Source organism: Strix uralensis, chromosome 16 (assembly GCF_047716275.1).
Source record: "Strix uralensis isolate ZFMK-TIS-50842 chromosome 16, bStrUra1, whole genome shotgun sequence".
Lineage (NCBI taxonomy): Eukaryota > Metazoa > Chordata > Aves > Strigiformes > Strigidae > Strix > Strix uralensis.
The window spans coordinates 6656204-6678998 of NC_133987.1; the positions used below are offsets into that span (position 1 = coordinate 6656204).

General features: G+C 56.1%; 1 protein-coding gene and 1 long non-coding RNA gene across 4 annotated transcripts in view; one reads left to right on the top strand and one right to left on the bottom strand.

Moving 5' to 3' along the window:
* Positions 1-161: 161 nt before the first annotated feature.
* On the bottom strand, positions 162-12562 carry LOC141950829 (uncharacterized). Its single transcript, XR_012631176.1, has 4 exons — positions 12443-12562; positions 11744-11807; positions 3568-3758; positions 162-1187 (listed from the first exon to the last, which is right to left on the bottom strand). It is a non-coding gene; the product is annotated as an uncharacterized LOC141950829 (long non-coding RNA).
* Positions 12222-22795, top strand: part of PEMT (phosphatidylethanolamine N-methyltransferase) — a 43299-nt gene continuing 32725 nt past the window's right edge. The window contains exons 1-2 of one of the 3 annotated variants that reach the window (XM_074886185.1): positions 12222-12346; positions 15075-15182. In XM_074886185.1, the coding sequence (XP_074742286.1) occupies positions 15090-15182 (93 nt within the window). In that variant the 5' untranslated portion in view covers positions 12222-12346; positions 15075-15089. Of the gene's footprint in view, positions 12347-12511; positions 12654-15074; positions 15183-22795 lie in introns of those variants that run through there. The other 2 variants (XM_074886184.1, XM_074886182.1) reach the window with 2 other exon arrangements.

Below are 22795 nucleotides of genomic sequence, written 5' to 3' on the forward strand. Positions count from 1 at the left end.
GGTGTAAATCAGCATAACGCAGGCGATTTCAGCGGAGCTGATTTACACCAGCAGAAGGACGCTCCAAAGTACGGCCATGATTTAGCAATCCCATTAGGACCTTGCCACTTCTGCAGAAGAGGCGCAGCAGGTCGGTTTGTCTTCTCCTCCCGGAGAGAAAGATGCAGCGATGAGCAGTGACAGTGCTGGCAGCTGGCTGTGCCGCTGCTCCCCGGCCGACTCTGGCAGGATTGGTGCTCCGAGAGCACGGCTTCATCCCAGGAAGGTAAAACCTCCTCTGTGATTTATAGCAGGCAGGAGAAGCCAGTCCCATCTGCTACCCCAGGCACCTACTCTCTTTTTTTATTATTAAAACATGAAAGCCAACTGTGAGAAACAACAGAGCTGCAGGAAAAGTGTCTTTCATGGGCATGGTTCTTGGGGAGGCAAAAGCTGCAAGGCGGTGGGAGCTGAATTTACCTCCATGGGAGCCCTGGAGAACATGAGCATCATTTTGCAAGAGGGAGAGGGAGGCAGACAAGCCAAAAAAGTCACCCAGAAAAAAGAAAATCTTAGAGCTGTCTCATCCTCCTTTCCTGAGCCTTCCTCTGGTCCCCGTATACACTAAGGGTGTTTTACCCTACGTGATGCTCTGCAGTCAGTGCTTGTGCACACAAGCAGAGCACAGCCGTGCAAATCACTCCTCAGCCAGGCTAACAAATGACTAAACAACTGCAAAGGCACTTTGCAGCATCGTTTTTCCAACAGATTTAGCAGCAGACTGGCTTTTACGGTGCAGCTCTCCCTTCAGTCGCTTTATCCAGCCTCCATAATGTACCACCCCCTCAAGAAAAAAAGAGGAAAGCAGTTAAAAAACAGGCCATTTCAGAGAAACAGCACCCACGTACAAAATGGCTCCTCGAGGGCTGCTGCAGCCCTCCATGCTCTGATTTAAAGGCCAAGCAATTAGCGCAGCAAGCTGGGAAAGCACTTACAGTAGTGCTCAGGTAGGAGGTTTGCTGCTATTTTGGGGTGCTGAGGCTGGGAGCAGGAGCTGAGCAGCCAGCGCTCAGCTCGGTGTGGGGGTCAGGGAGAGGTTTGTGGGTCCCACCAGTGGGAAGGGGTTGCTGAAGATGAGGAAGAGCTCTCTGGAGGGATGCAGCTGCAGCTCCTGGGCTGGATGCTGAGTGGCCTGGCTGAAAGAGCACCTGGAAAATATCAGGGTGCAGGGTGGCTTGGGCTGACACAGATAACACCAGCCCCCCCGAGCAGAGGGTGTTAAACTTCCCACATGCAAAACCTGTCTCCTGCCTGGCTCAGCCAGCTTTCTGCCCGTGCCTTGCTCATCTCAACGTTGTGGGCTGCTCCATGCACTTTTGGGGGAAGGTTCCTGCTGCATCGCTCCAGCAAACAGCCAGGCCCCACCACACACAGCCTCTCCCATCTCAGCTGGGCACCCCCAAAGGCTGATTTACTTTCTCCTGGCACCATTGTCACCAGGAGCAGCACATCTTCCCTTGCTTCTTAGCAGCAACATCACCAGGATGCCCCATCCCTGAAGGTGGGGGAGCCACAGGGCCACCCCTTTCCCACCACACTCACCTCACAGCTCAAGAAGAGCTGCTCAGGGGCAGCTGGTAGGGGGAAAGGAGGTTTTAATCCAAGATTGGCCACAGGGAAAAAGGCTTTGCTGTGGAAGTGTTAATTGAGATTAATTGAGCCACGGGGAAATGATTTGCATTTGCCCAGTCAATCACCTGCTGCTCATCACCCCAGGTGCATTTTTGCTTACAAGCTGGTACTTGACCTGGGCACATGGCTGGCTTTGAGATTTCCTGGTGTTACACCCCAAAACATGCTTCTGTTTCCCTTCCCGATGGCTTTCACCCATTTCCCCCATCCCAAAGACTCCTGAGACCTTTGCCGGGCAGATGTGTCTCCTCCTGGGTGAAGTTTGCTTTCCCAGCCCTCCCCTCGACTTCTGCCCTCTGCGTCTTGTGGCTTTGGGGTCCCCCTCGTCCCACTGTCCCCGTTCCCCAGGCAGGGGATGGCTGGCTCAGATCGGTGGCACTGCCAGAGCCCTGCCCGATGCCAGCAGCCGTGGGTGCCTTCACCACAGCGGTGCCCTCCTTGCGCTTTCTTCTTGGGGCAATTTAGCAACATTTCAGTTCCTTTTTGCAGCTTGTTGTAACAAATGTCCTCAGGCTGGTTTATTTAGTGCTTAAGCATGTTATATACGTGTTTAAGCCTGTGGTGGAGTTTTGTGGGTCCTCCTTTCCCCTCACCTCTGCTGATGGCAGGATCAGGCCGAGCCACCAGCTCCTCTTCCCCATGTCCCCAAGTTCAGTGCTGCCATCGGCTGTGTTTTGGGGGGCAAGAGGGGAGCTGGTGGGGGAGAGGAGCTGTGAGCTCTGGGGAGGACACAGGGGAGCCTGGGGACATCCCCAGCCCCCAGGGTAGGGTTTGACCTCCACAGACCAAATCTTCTCCCTTTCTCCACCTCCCCTTGTCCTTCCCTTCCTCCTCCAGTAAAACAAAACTTCAGTGACTTGTCTCCCGCTGAGCCTGGGCTGGGGCGATGCCGTGCCAGCAGCCAACAGCCTTGGAGAGCCGGGAATGTGCCGTCCCTCTGGGGAAACTCCCTGAAAAGTCAAGGCCAGGCTGGCACCACGTCCAGCACGCTCAGAGGAGGCTGGATTTACTTCTGACTGTAATAATCGTGTAATGCCACAGCCTTGCCATGTGCCCTTGGTCACATCCCTCGTTCCCAGCGCTCCCCAGTGATGATGATGCTGTTGGAGACTGTGGGTGAAAATATGTGTGATGGAGGGATGGAGCACGAGGCTGCCGGCCACACGCTGTGCTCCTGGCAGGGCTGGGAGCTGCAGACATGTAACGCTGCTTCTCCCTCGTGGTCTCTAGGATTAGCTTAATAGCACGGGGAAATAACAGGATGAAAAATTCGCTCCCCTCCAAGCACTAAAAGCCAAGTTTCAAGGTTAATTGTCTGCCCTGTAGGAATAGCTTTTGCACGCTGCAAGGGGCTTAATTAGTGTCATTTTAGCCAAGCAGAGAGAGCGTGCCCTGAACCCATACCGCATGCCCCCAAGCCTATTTTCCTCTCCATGTGCTGGGCAGAAAGGTGATAGATTGCAGGCAGCTACTCTCCGCCAGCACCCAGCGGGGCCAGATTTGGGGCCGATCATGAAACCCCAAGACTCTCCTTGGCAGCTGCAGCGCTGCTGTGGCCTGGTGCCCCGTCTCTGCACCCCCTGCAGCCCTGGGTCCTGTGCCTGTGGGTCCTGCACCCAGTCTGCTTGGATTGTCCATCATGCTGTGATCTGATGGAGCACGGGGAAAGCATCTGGATGTGACCGCATGGGGAATATCCAACATGGGGGGATGAAAGGTGGCGTTTAAGGAAAGCCGGAGCAGGCTGGCAGCGGGTGCAGCCCAGGTCAGAGTCCTGCCAGCGCCGCGGAGGCGATGCCCTGCTCCATGCATTGATGTGCTGCAAAGTGCCTGGGTCCCCACACGCACCCATGGCCCCCCCGGCCACGGGGGCACCCATCACCAGTGAGCACCCACCTGAGAGAAAAAGCACACCCTGCCAGGCTTGGCTTTAATGAGAGGCACAAAGAGATGGAGATAATTTCTCTTCCCAATTAGTGTTGTCTTGCATGCTCCTACCAGCTGCAGGATATGACCACTCTCCACGCAGCTGAAACTTGTTTGCAGCCCAATGCCGATCCAGATGTGGGGTCAGATGCTGTCCAGCACTGAGGGGAAAAGAGAGGTAACCGCTTTGAGTCCTGCCTTGGAAACCAGGGCTGGTGCCAGCAGCGGGGTCTCCAGTGGCACAGGGGCAGCCCATCTGCAGGGGTGACCCAGGGCTTTCCCAGCCCAGGGCAGCTGCTTCCCATCGCAGCATCCTCAGCACTGGGCGGGGAGCAGGTCCCTGGGTGCCCCTACAGAGGGTCCCCAGGCCCAGCCGCCCCTGAGCGTGGTTTCCCATCACCCAGCCTCCATCCTCACTGGGCTCCAACTCGAAGAGCCTGCAGGGACAGCCGTGACCTTCTGCACAAACCAGGCCAGGAGGCTTGCCTGGACGCCTGCCTGTCTGGGCTGGAGCAGACCTTGGAGAGGAGCAGCCTCTTGGGATTTAAAGTTTTCCCCATCCTGAAGAATTCACAGCAGCCCCCACTAAACCCATCTGCTGGCAAAGCCTCCTTATTCCTGCTCCGGCCACGCTTCCAGCCAGGCTGTCCTGCTGTGCCCGCATCCCATGCCCTGCCATGGGGCTGTGGCTGGTGGGTGCCGGGTCCACCCCGTGCTCCCAGCCCCGCTCCAGCCTCTCCTCCTTCCCCCTCTGCCCTTTGGATTCAATTTCTCCCCCGTCAGCCGATGTCCAAACAGGGCCCCAGGGCCTCCCCACCAGCAACAACAAACCGCAGCAGAAAACATCCGTCCCGACGGCTGGGGCTGGCGCGGAGCCTCTGCACCCCTGCCCGGGCAGCGACCTGCAGCCCAGCCGGTTGCCCTTTTTATGGGGATCTATAAAAAAAAACCCAACTCTTGGCAAGTGGGCGATGCTGCAGGCAGGCACTCTGGCAAAGGGGACATCTGGGTTTTTGTGCTTCCAGGCCATTTCTGGCTTTTCCAGGTGCGGGAAGGAGGGATGTGTAGAGGAGGGAGCAGGGACAGCATCTTGTCTTTAGCAATAAGGGGATTAAACACCTTAAACCTTAAAGAATGTTTAGGTGGGGAAACCCCAGACCTTTTGTTGCAGACCCTGTTTTCTACAATGCAAAGGTCAGTTTGTCCTTAAGTGTTCTTCATCTTGCTGAAAAGTGAAGGCAGAGAATTAGAAAGTTGGCTCCAGCAGCTTCTTTTTGCTGAAATGACTTGAATCTGTACCCAGCAATGGCACTCAGTCTGCCTACGGGGAGGGCCATGGCAGGGAAACCTGGGTGCATGATTTGGGGGGTCCAAGGGCCAAGGCAGGAGCCCCCCTGCCCCGTGGCCAGGTGAGGAGGGGGTCAGTGGGGTGCCTGGCATTCACAGCTCACCCTCTCCTCCTGCCACTGTGACTCAGGGCTTCAGGCTCACAGTGGTGAGGAGCAATGTATTTTTAATTCATTTAAGGGAATTAGGCTCATCTGTGTCTGACTACTCACATCGCCTCCACTTTCATTAATTTCTGAGCCGCTTGCCTGGTTTCCTTTGGCTCTGGCAGGGGTTTGGCATCACATGGAGACCAATTTCCTGCAAATTCAACAAATGCCAGTGGCTGGAGAGCAGCAGGAGAGCCTGTTAGCCCCATCCCCATGGTGGGGGGTACATTTGGTTGCCCATCACATCATTCCTACAGGGACTTTCTGCCTCATGACCAGCCAGGATGGAGGGCTGGCACGGGGAGCTGGCCTTGCCAGGAGCTGACAGCGCTCGGTACAGGGCTGCAGCCGAGCGGGACCGGTTCATCCCGGCAGAGGAAAGCGTCTGGCCAAAGGTTGGGTGGAAGTGGAGCAGAAAGCCCCTGGGATGCACTGGGGAGAAGGTGGGAAAGGCTCTGCTGGGCTTCTACACCCCTTCTGCTTTTAATATCAGTCCAGCCAGGGGCGAGTGTGATGCCCAGAGCAGAGGAGCTCCCTGCTTGGGGGGCTGCCATGCCCCTCACCGGTGGGACGCGAGGGCAGAGCTCTTGCCCATTGTGTGTCACTGGGAGGGCACTGTGCTGCGAGCCAGGGAGCTTACTGGCCACAGGGCCTCTGCCCTCCCAGGGTCCCCAACCTTCCTGGGATCCCTGACCTCCTTCCCAGGGTCCCTGACCTTCTTTCCATTTTCCTTTTGAGATGCTTCTGCGATAGAGCTCGTAAACAGCCTCAAAAGCAGAGGGGAAAGAAGAAAAGATAAAAATAACAGCAGCGGGAGTGGGTTTGAAGTAAATAACAGCAAAACATCAAAGAGGAGGGGGAGTGATGCTCTGAGGAGGTATTTATAGCCAGCTCTCGGGATAAACCTGGTGCCCCCGTGGAAGCCTCTTCCCTGGCCGCATGTTTCTGTCCAAGACCTGCAAGTCAGCCCTTCCCCAGGGTCTCCCGGGGTGGTTTAAACCCGGAGGCAGAGCACATCCCCACAGCTTTGAGGGACTACTTAGGGAAGGGCTGATGCCCCAAATAATCTCCAAGCCCATCTCTCCGCAGAGCTGAGCACCAGGGCCGGGCGCCTGCTGCGGGGGCCGTCACGCACGGCACGAAGCAGCCCCCGCTACCAGGCTTTGCCCCCCGCCGAGTCCCCAATGAGGGTTTTTACTTTTTTCTCCGCAGCCCTCCTGGGTGTCACAGCTGAGAGCAAGGCTGATTGCCTGGGAAAAGCCGGCCGCCAGCAGAGCGAGGGATGAGAGATGGCCGTGGAGGTGATGCTGGGCACAGTGACTCAGCTCCCTCCATCATCCTTGCTGCAGCAAGCATTAGCTGAGGGTCTGGATGGCTCAGCATCCGAAACCTGGCTGCTCAGCTAATGGGGACACCCTAATTATATGTGTCTGGGGCAATGCCCCATATCCCTGGGCTGATGATGTGCAGGGAGTTTTTTTGGAGGCTGGTTCAGCCCTCTGCAGTTTGCACCGTACAGGCAAAGGTCCTGGGGGTGTGCAGGTTTGTAGGTGCAGAGAGGTCCGGGAGGTGCAGGCAGCCTTAGGGAAAGCTGCCTGGCCTCTTCGAATGGACCCTGGGGGGAATGGGGGTTGTTTCTCCCTCCTGCGAGGGGCATGCTTGTGGCCTGGGGACATGGTAGCGGTGATCTTTTCAGCTGCCTCCTGCTTTGGGAAGCCTCAGCTCCTCTTAAAGCATCTGCCCCCAAGAAAGGTACTTTGGAGGGATTTAAATGGCTTGGGGGATTTAGGGCTTTGGGGGAGAGCAGACTGGGAATAAACTCTCCAGCCAGCTGTGCAGAGTCAGGACCTTTTGGAGAGGAGAAAGCTGGGGGAATTTCCACCCTCCTGGAGCCCCAAAACATCCTCCCTCCTTGCAGCCATCTCCCAGGCTGGGTGAGCAGCCGCCGCTCTGCCGGGCTGCAGTGGCAAGGGCTTCTGCACACCCTCGCTGCTGCTCTCTAATCAGACATGGGGTTTGCAATTAAGCGACACAGAGTACCCTGAGGACAGAGCCTGCTGTTTGAGCCGAGCTCAGACGAGTTCGGGGAGGGAGAGACCTGATTTCCCACTTAGCAGACAGGTCACGATCAGTGGATTCATTGATCCCAGAAAGTAAAGCCTCCGCTTCATTAGAGACATGCTGCTGATGAACGTGGCCTTGGGGAGCGGGGAAGCTGTTGTGAATCCTTCCCTAAATGTTGTCTCCACTGGGCTTGGAGTGCAGATGCCGGGAAGCTCCTCCAACAGTGAAGCTGCTCCTTCCCGCATTGCCCATCACATGTGCGGCTCCGTGGGACATTGGAGCTCCCTGCAAATAGGCTGAGGCTGGAAAGATGCACCTTAGTGCCTCTGTGTCTGTCCCCCGCCTCTGCGGTTCTCCTCACTGATGTGTGACGAGGTCACGATGCTCTGGGTTAAAGCAATACAAGCTGTGACTCTTGCCAGGGCAGAGCACCGAGGCGAGACCCACGGGGCTGCTCCCCAGCTCCGAGCTGCCGATATAAGGTGTACCTGGAATCAGCTGGGGGGTCCCCAGAGCCTGGGGTGTTTGCGAGGAGTGTTCACCCAGAAGCACGGGCACGGTAAGGCCTTGGAGAGTTGGTTCGGGTGCAGGCAGCACAGGCAGGGCAGAGAAGAGGCAGCCCCAGGCGATCGGGGCACACTGATGCTTGGCAAGACCCTTGCGCAAGGTCCTGCCCGCTCGGCTCCCGAACCAGGACCTTGTGGACACAAAATGTTTTGACTGTAAAGGCACAAGGGGCCATTGTTACTCCCCTTTGCCTGCAGGAAGGACAGATCCTGCTTTGTCCTCTGCTGCGTTTCTGATTTGCCCTCCCTAGATCAGCTCTCCCCAGAGGGAGGTTTCCTCGCTGGCTCCTGCCAAGAGTTACTGGCAGTAACTTCTCAGTGCCCTTCAATGCAGCTGCTCAAGACAGCAGATGGGGACGTGGGTTGTAGCTGTGCCAGACTGATTGCTCTGCAAGCCTGGTTCAAGATAAGCCGGGCTTATGCAAGTAGCTCCATCAACACCCAAAGTTCCCATTCCCTCCTGTAAATACAAATTGAGATACTGGTGTAGTTACCGGGAGCACAGCGGGAACAGCTTCACCAGGAGTGAGCATTGCCCACGAGCTGGAGCAGGGCCCCGTAGCATCCCCTTCCCTGCATCACGACTCTGCACATAAGCTAGCGCGGTAACAACACCCACAGGCGAAAAAGCAAGGGAAGGACTGTGAGCCTTCGACATGGGAATTCTGGAGGTTTTCCTGGTCCTCTGTGTGAGGGGAGCCACGCAGGGGACATGGCTTTTAAGGAGGTTTCTGCTCCAGGGAATCACGCTATGCTGCTGGTTCGGGGCAGGGATGTGTCATCGTGCTCCCGCGGGTTTTAGGACTTCTTGTTGCTAATTCTTTCAAGGAAGCATCTCCTGTGGGCAAACCTGCCTGGCAGGACACCCCAACGCCAACACAGGCATCCGCAGCTTTCAGCAGCGACAAACCTCCCACACCATCACACATTCCCTTCGCAGGGGCTGTTGTTCGACAACTGCTCTAAGGGCAGATTTCGAGCTCCCAAGCATTTGGCTCCGGTTTCTGGCTCATGCTGATCCACGGAGGAGCTGGAAGCGAAGCATCCTCTTCCCAGCCTGGCTTTCAGTTTGGGAGCATCTCAGGCTTTTGGAGGATTTAGGTAGATGGAGTTGATCTGGGTTGCTCTCTGCATCCCTGGGCATTTAAGGGAATGCAAGGAGCAGTCGGGGCATGAAAATAAGGAAAGGAGCAGCTGCCTCTCCAGATTTACAGGGATCAGCAGCCGAGTGAGTCCCCAGCATTAACCAGGGTGTAACTGGGAGCAGAGTCTGACTCACATACCATATGTTCCCAATCCACCGTGTTCAATCAGGCCTAATAAAATTGATAGGGGAGCATTGAAAATCTCGTGATTAATTCTTTATGATCTGTAATAGGGGAGCTGTGTGCCAATTACTCGAGTAAATCATTCATCAGAATATAAATAGAGCTAACCTCCAGCACAAACACTAGAGGATTTCCACTAGGATTGCAGGTCTGGATTGCAGCATTGCACTGCTGGTGACAACATGTTATCTGATGGAGGACAGAAGAGTATCTGCAATTTGGCTGCTTCTGCCCAAGGTTTCAGCTCTGTGCTCCAGGGTTATTTGCTTCTCTCTAGGTTTGCAATGCCATCCTTTACCGTGCGTTTTGATGCTCCGTCCCTGATCTCCATGACCCGTCAGTCCAAGCCCTTTCAGATTTGCAAGGGATAAACCCACAGGGATCAGCTTTATTTCAGGGCAGGTTTGAACATGTGGACCATGACACAGCCCTCAGAGAAGGGGACGTAAAGAATTGGGAAAAAGGCCCCAGCCCCATGCCGTGCCCATGAGCGAGGGACGTAGCTGGGGTGGCACCAGGCAGATTGTAAGCTCAGATACGAGACACCAAGATTGCCAGCAGAAAGCAGCTCCTCCCAGTGACCAGCAAGGCTTGCTGGGGACAACCATAAGGTCTGGGTCGCCTGGCTGGAGCGATGGGTGGGTGAGAGGGGGGGTTATAGGAGCTGCCGGCAAGCAGGAGAGTTCATAAGCTTGCCCTGCTTTGCAGCAAGAGTCGCCTGCGGAGAGTGGGAGCTGTGGGTGCTTTATATCCCCTTTTTTTCCTTTTTCTCAGCAAGGAAACCAATCCTTTGGCCTGGAAGCTTTCTCTTGATCTTGCAAGATGTCTCTCTGTGCTGAAGTTGACCTAGCTGCAGTTCCCCAGCCAGTGTCCCATTTCTAAGGGAAACCCACCCAACAGCACTCCCTGCCCTGGATTTGCACGAGTCGGGAGTCCCTCAGGTCTCATGTTTGAAACGCTCCTGAGCAAACGGCAGCTCGTGGAGCCGCAGCGTCCTGCAAACACGCAGGCAGCCAGCACCCTTCACCGGCCTGAGGCACGCACGCACTGCCGAGCTGCACGCAACGAGAGTGTCAAACGCACGGAAACCCTTTGGGGCCGCTGCAGCGGGTGCCAGCAGAAGCAACGGCAGCTGCACGATCCCCATGTGCTGTTAACGGCTGCCAACCAGCGCACCAGCTCCCGGTCCTCGCTCTGACAGGGCAGCTCATCGCCGCCGTTACGAATGACTTCGTTTAAGTGCTTTCTAGCCACGGAGGCATTTGCAACTCCATATTCATCGATGACCTCAGGGACGTGGTGGGATTTCAAAGGGCGCTGGGGGGGTTCAAGCTGAGAAGGGAAAGCTGAGGGTACGGCCCTCTTCCTTAGCTTGGTGCTCGGAAACGGAGAGCTGGATAAAAGGCATGCCACGGGGAGAAGGGGAGGGATGGGGACACAAAGAAAAATCCAGCCCTGCAGAAAGCCCTCTTTGTCTCCTTAACAGCTGCTGGGATGTTTCTGAAGCGGGATGGAAGCCGGCGTGGAGGGGTCCCACTGCTGCGAACACCCCTTGTCCCTCTTAGGTCGAAAATATTCCCTGGACAGGAGATTTGGCAGTGGGAACAGCGTGAGGGCTCTGGTGTGATTCCCTGCCCCAAACACAGCCGAGCTGGTGGTGGGGCCCTGGGTCCTGCAGCACATGCCTTCACTGGGTGCCCCCCAATGTGGGGTGACAGGACAGACGTGTCCGTGACAGCCCAGCATTGCTGGCCTCGAGCGAGGAGCCAGCAAGATGGCTCACCCCTCTGTGCCTCCTCACCTTGGCCAGAGCCATTCCTCCTCCCAGCCTGCTACAGCATCCTCGTCCTTTCCCAGCAGTGGGAACGTTCTCCCCTTGCAGCAGAGGGCAGTTTGGAGGTTTCTCCCTGTTAATTCCCCCCCACCCTGGGGGAACGGTTCCTCCTCTCTGAACACAACCATCACTGCTTTCCCCACTGCGTCCCCTTCGCCCTGCCGCTGCCCCAAGCACCCAGCTGGTGGGACTCGCAAAATAAACATCCTCCCATCTGCTCCCGCGCCCCAGCCTGGGAGATGACAGAGGCGATAATTACACACTCGGCACAGCAAAATTATCCAGTGCGAGGGAGAAGAGGCCGGAAGCAGCTGGAGATCATCCTTGGGGAATGCTGCTCCCACCCACAGCGCCTTCATGCGTGCCTCACCCCAAACCAGCCCAGCACTGCAATTTACACCGTTAACATGCTCGTTGGGCCCTGGCGGGATGGGGTCCAGCCCTGTGCCAGCACCCCGAGCTGACCCTGCAGGCAGGGAGGTGGGGATGCGCTGCTGCAGCCAGGGGTTTGGAGTAGCAGAACGAAAGAAAACTGGTTTCCAGTGGGGCTGAGAGTCGTAGCTGGGATCCCCTGGGCCTCCTGAAGCGCAACCTCCGAGGATGCTGTTTTACCAGGGAGGGTTTCACGTGAGCCATCGCTCCTGCGCATTTTTGGTGCCTGTCAGGGCATAAACACTCAGAGATCCTGTCCCTTCCCTGCTCCCGTGAGACCTCTGGGAGGGACACTTGCAGCTCAGTCATGACTCTTCCTTCACATCAAACTCCTTTTTGAAGAAAATTTATTTCCCCTTAAAGGAGGGTCTCCAAAAGTGGATAGTCCACGCAGAGACCCTCAGAGGTCTGAGGGCATGATACTACCTGATTTCCCGTGCACAGGCCGGTTCGGGACTGCAGCCCATGAGGTGCATTAACCAGAAACATCCTAGAGAGGAGCAAAGAAGAGTAATAGTATTACTAGGAATAATAACAGCAATAAAAAAAAAAATACTATACCTGCTGAAGGGAGTAGGCTGCAATCAACTGTCCTGAAAATACACCCAGGCTTGACGGCTTTATGTTTTGCCCTGGAATGAGTAATACTGGGCACGCAACAATTTAATTTCCACAGAAAACCTGGGGAGCTTTTTCCCTGGCCTCAGGGGGGGCCGTGCCGTGAGCGCCGGGCAGGGGACGGGCAGGGCCGGGTCTCTGCCCCCCGCTGACACCCCGGTTTCTTGCCCACTGTCCCCTCTGGGGTGTTTTCCCCCACTCCCGCGCCAGCCCCACGCCGCTGCCCGCTGAGGCGAAGCCCCGTCCCCGGGGGGGGTGTGGGCTGAGGGGGGGCCGACCCGCGCCGCGGCCCCGTTGCTTCACCGGGCAGGGTCGAAGTCCAGGCTGCGGCGGCGGCGGCATCGCGGGGCCGCCCTCCCCGCCGGACACACGCTCGCAGCCCGCGACGGAGCCGGCCGGGCCGGCGGCGAGGTCAGTGCTTCCCCCGGCGGCGCAGGCCCGGCCGCCAGGCCCGGCTTCCCCCCCCCGCGCCCTTCCCCGCCCGGCCGGGGCCCTCCGCGGCCTTACCGGCGGTGGAGGCGGGACTGCGCTTCCCGTCAGCGCCACCGCGGGGCCCCGGGCCGGGGAGGCGGCGGCGGGGTGACCCCGGCCCCTCGCCATGCGGCCGGGCGTGGGGCGACGGGAGGCGGCGGAGGAGGAGGAGGAGGAGGCGGCGGGCGGGGCCCGGCCCTTCCCGCGGGAGTGCTGCGAAGGGCTAGGCGGCCTGGAGTACGGCCAGGTACCGGCGGGGCCGGGGGGCGGGCGGGGGGCCCGGCAGCGGGCCCGGCCTGGGGTGCTGCCGCTCGGCTGCGGGGGGCGGCCTGGGGCCGGACACCCCCCCCACACCCACCCCGGCTCCGTCCCGCCCCGGCCTCTCCCGGTGCCATCGCGGGGCTCCGCAGAGCTGGTGGCTATAACACACCCCCCCCCCCCCGCCTCGGGCTGTGTCTGCGAGTGCAGCAGCCCCCGGGGACACCCGGTGCCCCAGGGGAACCCGCCACCATCCCCGGGCTGCTCCCACCGAGGCCACGACGGCCACGCTACAGCCACGTGGCACAGGCCACCCAGGCACCGCACAGGAGTCCCGTGGGTGCTGCCACCGGCTCGCCCGGGTGCCCATGCAGCTCCCACTTGGATGCCCGTGGAGCTCCCGCTCGGGTGCCCATGGAGTCCCCACTCGGGTGCCCGTACAGCCCCCGCTCAGGTGCCCGCTCAGCCCCCACTCGGGTGCCTATGGGAGTCCCCACTTGGGCGCCTGTGGAGTCCCCACTCGGGTGCCCGTACAGCCCCTGCTCAGGTGCCGGTGCAGCTCCCGGTGCCCATGGAGCTCTCTCCCAGGTGCCCGTGCAGCTCTCGCCCTCCCTGGCTTTGAGGCTGTGGGCGAGCGGGCAGCGTTTGCCACCGTTATTTATCACCGACTGTCCCAGCAGCTCGCGGAGACGGCTCATCCTCATGGGCTCCCCTCCTATCCCTAAAAGCACATACTAGGCACAGGCCACTCTACCTCCCTGAATTTGGTTCTTGAGGCAGCGAAAAGAAGGCAAGTGCAATGTTAAGGATGTTGCCAGCCAGGAGTTAGTAGGTCAAGAACCTTTTGTTCAGCCCGTGCTGGCGGTGTGCTCAGCGCCGTACGAAATGAGAGGAAAGAAACTGTCCTGGTCCCACGGGTTTGCAATTGAAGTGGGACCAGACAGTGCGGCCCCGGCGCCAGCAGCTGTCTGGGTGCCCGGGTTACGGCTTGACAGTGCTCAGTTTGAAGGGACGAGGTCTGATGGTGAAGAGATGCTTGGGGGTGAGGGGAGGAGAGGCCAGGGAGGGTGGGAATAGGGTCAGGATCAGGCCCTGGGGGCTGTTCCCATTGTTCGTCGCCAGCACCCGTGTCCCGAGGGCTCAGATGGAGGAGCCTGGGGGAGCTGGGGCTGTTTGAAGGCAGCCGTGAACCCCCGTGAGGGTCTCCCCGTTTCCCCAGTACGGCCTTTGCTCATGCACTTTGCACCGCGGCTGGTCGTGGCTGTGCTGGAGGCACCCGGAGCAGCTGGACGTGCCCCAGGACACAGGAGCCATTCCCAGGGCCTTTGCTCTTGGCTACAAGAGTCAGCAGGTTTAGCGGCCCCTCTCCACACATCCCACTGCGGCTCCGGTTCCTTCGAAGAACCCGTGAGGAGCCACTGGGAATTTCTCTCCTGGACAAGCGAGGTGAAGCTGATGCGTTTTCCAGCCTTTCCTGTCCCCAGGCATCTGCAGGACTTGCAAACACAGCTGTGTTTGGGAAGCAAAAACCTTCCACGTCTCGATGTTGTCTTGATTTTGATTCAAGAGAGGGAAGGGCTTGGGCTGAGCTATTTATTCTTTTGTTTTCGAAGTTTTGGGGAAAAAAAAAAAAAAAAGGCGCTGGCTGTTTTTCATCCAAATACCACTGCAGGGAGAGGGGGCAGGGAGGGAGAAGCAGCATGGCTTATTGCAGGTAAAAATGCTGACAATGTCAGGGAGCCTTCCTGGGAAAAATATCGCTTTCTTAGAAGGAGAAAGGGAGGAAAACAGCGAGCTTTAAAGGTTTTTGTTGTTGTTGTCATTAAGTAAGACGGGAAAGTCTTTTTCAGCCTCTTGCAATGCAAATACATCCCCCCTCGCTGTGGAGGGGGTTTGCATCAGTCTTACTTTATGGAAGACAAGTTTGAGGCTGACACAGTTCACTGCTTGGAGCTTCCACACAGAGCAGCACCCCTGGGACAGTCCTCTGTCCCCGAGGACGCCGAGGCGCAGTGAAACGGTGCTCCCTGTCCTGCGGCTTGGAAACACGCTTGGGTTGGCAGCTGCCCCATTGCGCTGGTGCTCGTCCTCGCAGCAGCAGTGTCCTCGCAGTGCCCGTGTCCTTCTGGGCGCTGCTGCAAATGAGGGGTTCCCTGAGAGCCCCGTGCCCTTGAGGTGTGGTGGGAGGCAGCTTGGAGGAGCTATAAAGGATGCTTCTTCTTGACTTTGCCCCCTGACATAGCGCTTTGCGAGCCGTAACAACGCGTCGCTCGGGGCCATTAATAGCTTCATTTGCTCTTGGAGGGGCAGCTGGTGCGTTTGGTTTGAGATGAAGTGCCTCGTATTGGGGTGCAGCGCCTGGTGCCCCTGCAGGAATCCGCACCCCCAGTAACTGGCTCTCCCCTCCCAGGTGGATGTGACAGCCATGGTGCGGCTCTTCGGCTACGTGGATGTGACCGATGCTGGTTTCATTGCGGCTGTCCTCTCCATCGCCTTCAACCCGCTCTTCTGGAACGTGGTAAGAGCTGCCTATGTGCTGGCCACCCCGTTATTTTTAGCTTTCCTTTGCCAGCTACGTGGGGATCTCCTTTGGGCCACGCTGGAGGAAAAACCTCCTTTGGGGAAGTTTGCTGGGCTGGGTGGGGTGAATGGTGCTCAGTTAGTAGGCGTTAGAGGTGGGTGAGCAGGGAGAGCTCCTGGGGCCAGGGGTGGCTGTGACGGGTGTCACAGAGCGGGTGGAGGCGGGATGCAGAAGGAATTAGGAGCTGAGCTTGGGAGAGGGGGTAGAGCAATCAAACCCGGCCTTCAGCCACCTCCTGCCGCATCTCCAACCCCGGCAGCTGGGCACTGGTCACTACTGGGACTGAGCATAAACGGCATTAACCCCCGGCGAGGGGCTGGACTCGATAAGTTGCCCGCTGCTTCCCCTTGAAATATGTTGGCAGCTGGTTGTGTGGATGGCAGGAAGCAAAAACAGCCAGCCAAAAGTTAACCTGAAGAAATTCCCCCTCCATCATGCTGCAAAGTCTGGCAAAGAGCTGCAGAGCTGGCAGCGAGCCAGCCCTAAGCAGGAGTGGGGATACCTGTGCACGGGTGATGCTCACTGTCTCTGTGGGTGCTACGGCGCTTCGGGAGCCGAGACTGGAAGAGTCTCCGCTGCCTTTTACCGCTGTGGTTTGCCACCTCCTTGCAAGAGCAGTGAGAATCATCACCGGGCCCCGTTTTGGAGCGTTGCATAGCCCATGTGTCAAGCGGGGAGCACAGGCCGGCTGCAGCACTAGGTGACTCCCACCCTGCAGCACCCTCAGCAGCACAGCTGAGGTCTGGGGTGAAACCTTCTCCCCGCGAGCGCTCCTGGGAACAGGATGTCATCTCAGCCAAGACTGCCAAAACCACCCGCCAAACCTCCCCGCAGGGATTCTCATCCTGGGGATGTCTCCTTAAAAAGGCCTTATTTTTCCAGAGGGGGAGGACTCGGCTCTCTGAGCGTGGGGGCTCTTGAGATTGTCTCATGCTGGGCTTTGGAAAAGCGAGGTTCTCCTGCCTGTGAGTCACTTCGGAAACCTCCGTCGGAGCTCTTTGTTGCAGCCTCCCTAATTTTTCATGCAACTCGTTATTAAAAAGTCTCACAGTGTCTGAAATGCGAACTAGAATATGCCACATTATTTCAACTGCGGAGTCATCACTTAGCATAAAGAATCAATGAACGAGAAGATTCAGGATGTGGTCTCTGGGGGGAGAGACTGGCTCCAGCGAGAAACTGCATAAAAGGAAAGAAAAAAGTACTTTATTAGCGTCTGCTGCTACGCCTGCGACTTGTGGGACGCCTGCAGCTTGGGAAATAGCGTTGCTTTTTGGATCAAGAGTTTGGCTGCTGTTAAAGGACAGGGAAAGCTGATGTAACAGCAGGAAGTTCATTGCTCTGCGTTGCTGTTGTCCCCTTCCAGTGTCTGAAGAGCATTGCTGTTGGCGGCAGGTGGCACTGCAAGCAAGACGTGCAGGGCCTGCGCCTGGGAGCAGAAGGCATCTCTGCATGGGTTTGCAGTGAGCAACCTGAGCTGGTGTGTTGGTGGAAAGCTCTGGGGAGGTGAGCCTGGCACTAGATGTTTCCCCGGCTGTAACAGGCCGGGTGGCTCTCACAGTCCATGTGCTTGCTCTGCCCAGGCCCCCCAGCATCTCCCTGGCGTTTTCAGTGCCCGTCCTGGTGTACAGCTGCTGGAAGGCTCTTGCAGAGGGGCTGTGGGACCTGCAGCCCTGAGCAAGCCCCACTGCCGGGTGCATTTTAGCAGAAGTGGCTCCAGCCATCCCTGGATTTTCCCTGACCTGCTTCCTTTACCTCCTCCCCATCCTTCTTTCCGTGCGATCGGTGTCGCCTGCCTGCACCCAGCCAGCAGCTCTTCTTTCTTTCTCTCCATCCCTGCACAGGCTCCCTTTGTCTTTTGCTATTTGAGTTCCTTCCCGGCAGCTGAGATCGCTTCTGCATCTGAATTACTTTGGGCTTGCAAGAGCTTTGGTGCAAAGTCTGGATTTCTGTGCAGTGCCAAGCACTCCCTGCTCTCTGTGCTTAATAAGTAATGTGGGACCCTGGTCAAAAACCTTCCTGTGCATGAAATTCCTGATTTGGGTAGAAATTGGGTGGGGATACATTGATTTAGTTCAGTGTCTTAATTCCCTGTTTCTGCTGAACTCCGGCCAGGTCTGCCTCTTGCAAAGTTTGGCGCCGGGTTGTCCTCGCTGTGCAGCGCCTCTGAATAAATATGTGGTGGGGAAACCCCGGCTCCGTGCGGTGCTCGGCCGGTGGAGCGGCACATCTTGAGGCCTTGAGCGTAGCGAGTGTAGCCTGGTGCTTACCATTTGCCCTGGTAAGCACCAGGCATGTTTCTTTGGGGCAAAACCTGCAGGGTTTGGGGCTGAAGCATGAACTCTGAAGACTGTGGGGGAGCGTGGCTCTGGAGAAAACCCTGATGTTCGTCAGGTCGATTTATGTACTTCAGTTAAGAGCAATTCAGAGGACCAGAGCCTAAGTGGGGCAATTTGCAGGACTCCAGCCAGGCTGTGCTGATGCTCCCTCCTGTTCTCTGCAGGGTTGAAAAGCTCTCCAAAAAATGCCTCAGGACTCTTAATTCCCACCCTCCTCCCTGTGGGGATGTGCTGGGGGGGTACCATGAATTTTGCCTCAGGGTTGCCCACTGCCTTTCCCCACCAAACCCAGGGCTCGCACCCCCTCTTCTGCTTTTCCCACTCCATGCCAATTAAAATCCTGCCTGTCCCCAGATGGCCCCCAGGTTATGTTGTCTGTGGCAAAGCTTGGATGTGTTCCTGCACTATTCTCTGGTTTTTTCCTTTTTTTTTTCCCCCCCTTCTCTCCTCCTCGTGCTGTCTCTGCTTTCCCACCCGCTGTGGCTGTTATGAAAGGAGCTGTGGGGAGCTGTGGTCCCGCGTGAGGCAGGGTGCAGGCGAGGTCCCAAAAGGCAGCAGCAAAGCCGTTTTGCAGATGAAGTCACTTAAAACTCCCCAAGGATGTTCAGCGCAACCAGGAGACCTGAGCCACCGTGGGGCTGTTGAGGGGCACCTGGTGAGGAGTAGGCGCGTCGCTGGAGCCATGCCGTAAAACGTTAATGAGGTCAGAGCAGCAGAAACTTCAATAAATCCCATCTGTGTTTGAAAAGCCGCAGAACGATGGGAGAAACTTCCCATCCCTTGGTAACTAAGGAAGGTATTAAATAACAGCTCCTCGGGGACAAACATTTTCAAGCCAGGAGAGGCAGATAACCTGCATGCGGGAGGCTTTAAAGAGCTCACTGAGCCTTGGCACACAGGCAGTTTCTAGAAAGCTGGAAGGTTTCTGACACTTCCAAGAGCAAACAGGCAAGTGGCATAGCCATGAGCCAGGTAGTCTGACGTCCGTCACCACGCAAGTGAGTTTCAAGTGGGGAGCACATCCATCAGCAATCTTTTTCTTGATTTGAACCTCTTAAAAATTTACAGCTGGCGTCACGGACCGATTTAGAAATGGCATCTTTTCAGCTGCCACCCGAGAGCTCGCTCCTCCTGTCACCTCCTGTGACCCACTCAGACACCCATGCATCCGGCAGGAATCTGCAGGGCGAAACCTCACATGACATGGTTAGGAACAAGCTTAGCATAATTTAGCATGATTTTAAAGAAAATAGACCCCATCAGACAAACATCATTGTATTCTTCAAGGGTGCAGCTTTTCCTGTTCAGGGTAACAAGATCTCTGTCCTAGACTTCTGTCAAGTGTTTAAACTGCATGAGGTTTTGATTAAAGAAGTAGTTGCACAGGGACCTGGGCTGACAACGCCTGGCTCCTGATGGATGTGTATCTCTTGATTCATTTATTTTTAATTTCTCATCCTTTTCTCCTTCTTTGGAGACTAGAGGAATCTGCCAAGTGGATAAGAAGTGCTTGCGCCGGCAGGGAGGGGGTAGTTTGCAGGCGCTGGCAGCCCGATTTCACCTACCTCTGACCACTTCTTGCTAAACTTGGAGGAAGGTGCCTGGCCCAAAACCTCCCCACGCTGCTGGGAAGTGGCCAGGAGCTTGGGAGCTGTCAGGATTCAGACCTCAGTGAGCCAAACTCCGAGAAACCTTTTGGGGACAGGAGAAAAATGCCTGGTGCTGGGGGATTTCAGCAGCTCTCCCTGTTTGTTTTACAGAAGGGAAGGATTGAGTGGTGGCTTGATGGTGGCATGTTAGCACCTCACTGGGGAAAGAAAACTGCAGGGTATGAACTGCAGGGCTGGGCTGGAGTGGCCAGGCAGAGCCTTGCGGGGAGTACACCTTGGTTAGCTGAAGTTTAGAGGGTTGGGAAATGAATGAGTTGGAATGATTTGTTGTTTTTTTTTCTGGCCTTCAATTTCTGCAAACCTGCGAGAGTTTTGCGGGCTCTCCTGCAAACCTCTGCCTGCCTGCAACCGTGGGTGAGAGCAGAAAAACAACCCACAGACATCTTCTGGAAAGTGCTTTTAGATCCTGTCGTAGAAGCCAGGGCACAGCGACAATGATGATCTGCTTATAACAGATGCTAGATCAATAGCGGGGCTTCAAGCTACACTGCAAGGCAATTGACTGCAGAAAGTGTTTCTTTATTGGGGTAAAGCTGGGCTTGCAATGAGGCTTGGATTCGCTCTTACATCTCCGCTCTTAAAATGTCACCACCAGCTCTGATGCCTTTCATCCTTTGTGCAGGGAGAGAACGCACATTATTCGTAATTGGACTCTCTACCAGGCAGCAATAGCCGTTTTCATTTCCTACAATGCCTGAGAAAGAGCGAGGATTTGCTTTTTTTTTTTTTTTTTCTCCCCCAAACAGCATTTAGTGGCAATTTTATTCCGAGTGACTTGGTAACACTTCCCACTCAGGCGGCGAGGGCTTTGCAGTGATGCTGTAACGCGAGCGGTGAGCGGACGGCATCGATTCTCTGGCCGTCTCGTAACAGAGTGAGTCCAGGCTGGGTGTGTAACACTGTGCCCATTTGGCTCCTAAATTGAGCTTTTCCAGTGTGTCGGCACCGCTGCGAGCTGCATAACAGGCACCAAAACTGGGTCGCATCCTCCAGTCTGCCGGCTGGAGTGACACAATTAGGAGCGCTGTCACCTTGAGAGAGAGCCACGTCCTTCGTCCCAGCACCGCTTCCCCACAGCCTCCCAGCTAGGGGTGGTGGTGTTTTCATCTAAATCCTCTTTAAGAAGCTGTGCAATATCTTTTTATGATGTCCTTGCAGGCTGAGTTGCTTGCAGTGGCGGGAGATCGTGGAGCCCAGCCTGGCCAGGCAGCTGTGAGCTGAGATGCTTCATCTGTGTGTCGAGCCAGGCAGGGTCTCAGCCCTCGGGGCTCCGGGTGAGGCGGTGGCAATCATTTGGGCAGCTGCCCAACCACCGTGCACAGGTACCTGCTAGGGCAGGGTGTGCTTGGGCAGCTGAGCCTCTCCTGTGCCCGTCCCAAGCATGAATTTGGGATCCAGCTGGTGTACGATGTGCCTGCTCGACGTTTCTCTAAACTGAGGTCAGAATCTCTCTCACTTCACAGTCCCCTGTGGATCATGGCCAAGATGTCCCAAAAAGCAACCTCCTTTTTTTAGCCTCTGCAGAATGCTTCTCTAGAAACCCAGGGTGTTTGTTGTATATACTGGACTTTTCTTGTTTAGTGTTTTAAAAATAAACTGTGGACTGCTGGCAGCCCCACTAGAATAAGTCAGCACATGTACAAAAGATGGAAAAATGTATTTAAGCCAAGAGTCTTGTTTCCATATGCATCAGAGTGATTATCTGTAGACCCTAGAAGCTGGGAGAGGCCCTTTCCTCTCTGTCCAACTCTATCCCTGTCCTGCTATGCTTCTGCTAAACACTTTCTCCTGCGGATGAGGTGCTGTTCAAAGATGTTAGTCTATGAAACAGCGAGTCTACCACCACCTGCATCCCATGGGACAAAGCAAAAAATGCAGCTGGAGGCAAAAAAGAAAGTAGTATGATCTACCCAGACCGGAAGGCGTGGAAGATGATGGTATGGCCCTGGGCTTTGGTAGCGTTTGTGTGTAGCCCTGGGGCCAGGAGCTGCTGGAGCCCCGAGCGGGGAAACCCGTTGCCTCCCCTGGGACATCGGGCCATCCCGGGTTGTGTGCCTGCCGCAATCTCAGACGTGAGCTGAGTGTTTTCTGGCTGTGCCGTGGCGTAGAGCATTTAGCAGAAGCCTGCCCAGTTCCCAGAAGGATGGGATCTCCCAAAATAGGCTGCTCTGACGAAAAAACGCAGAGGCACGCAGTCTGCTGAGTGCTCTTAGGAAGTTATTTCCGCTGCCCGGCTTCCATCACGATGCCATTGCATCTCCTGCATGCCTGGAGACTCGTGGTGGGGAGGGAGGCGTCGGGGTTTCGTGGTGGGGGTGCTAGATCTGGCTTCTAGCAGGCTGGTGGCACACAGGGTCAGTGCCCCAAAGAAGTCGCTTCCTTGTTTTCTCTATTTTCTCCCCACCTTGATGTACTCCAAGGGGATACTTATCTCCAGTTGCTCACTTGGCAGTAGCAAATGGGTAGTAAAGTAGATTAGTAAATCAGTAAAGCAAAACCCTCCTCTTTTCCACCTGTATCGTATCCCCAATGACATGAGTAGCTGGAAATGGCACTTGGCAGGAGCATCCCATGTCCCTGCTCTCTTGAGTACAAAACCAGATAGTTCAGGAGCTCGATCACAGCAGCACTTGGTGGGCACCGGTTCCTGATAAATGTTAGGAGCCTCGTCTCAGTTAAGGCAAACAAGTATCTACACTCCCCCCAGGGCTGCCTGCCTGTGTCAGCTCCCTTACATTCCCCTTTCTAAGGCATCCTGACAAAGCTTTAAAACCCCTTTACCCCAACCCAGGGAGAAATAGTCGATTTTTGGAGGCTGGTGCTGACGTGTTACATTGATGGAGGACGTGAGCATGCTTGCACAGTGGCTTTGGTTGATACATTGCAGAGGGAGGGGAGCAGCGGTGCACTGGCTGTTCAGAGCAAGGGCTTTGATTTCGGAGTGTGGCCCCGGCCCAGGGGAAGGGCTGTGGGGTGGGATGAAATAGCCCTACTCAGCGAGACGCTGCCTCATTTTCCTTTTCCCTGCCAAGCCATCTGAACCTTCGTTTTTGCTCATGTGCAGGGAAAGAGGGGCAACTCTCTTAGAAAATTACGAATTTGGTTGCCAGAAAAGCTGAAATCCCCAGGCTTGTGCAGCTGCGTGTGGCTTCATCAAACTCCCCCGATCTCCCAGTGAATATTGGAGTCAGGGAGAGGAAGGCTGGCAGGAGCTCTTGATTTTCCCATGAGTCACTGAAATCATGAACCTCCACGGTGCATTACCTGCCAATATCATGCTTGGTTTTTTTTCCTTACGAAACCTTTTTTGTTCCCTCTCTTTGCTCCTCCAGACCAGGGATCATGTAGCCGTGGACTTGTTCTGCAGGTCAGGACATGCGAGCTGCTGCTTTTTCTGGCTGGAGGGTTTTCACTCACTGCCTGTGTAGGTACAGTCATTTTTGGTGTGATCCTTTTTGTGCTTTTGGGAGGAAAAAACAGGCTGTGAGCAGCTCACATTCCTGAAGTAGGTGAAATGGAGATGGGTTTTAGCAATTTTCTC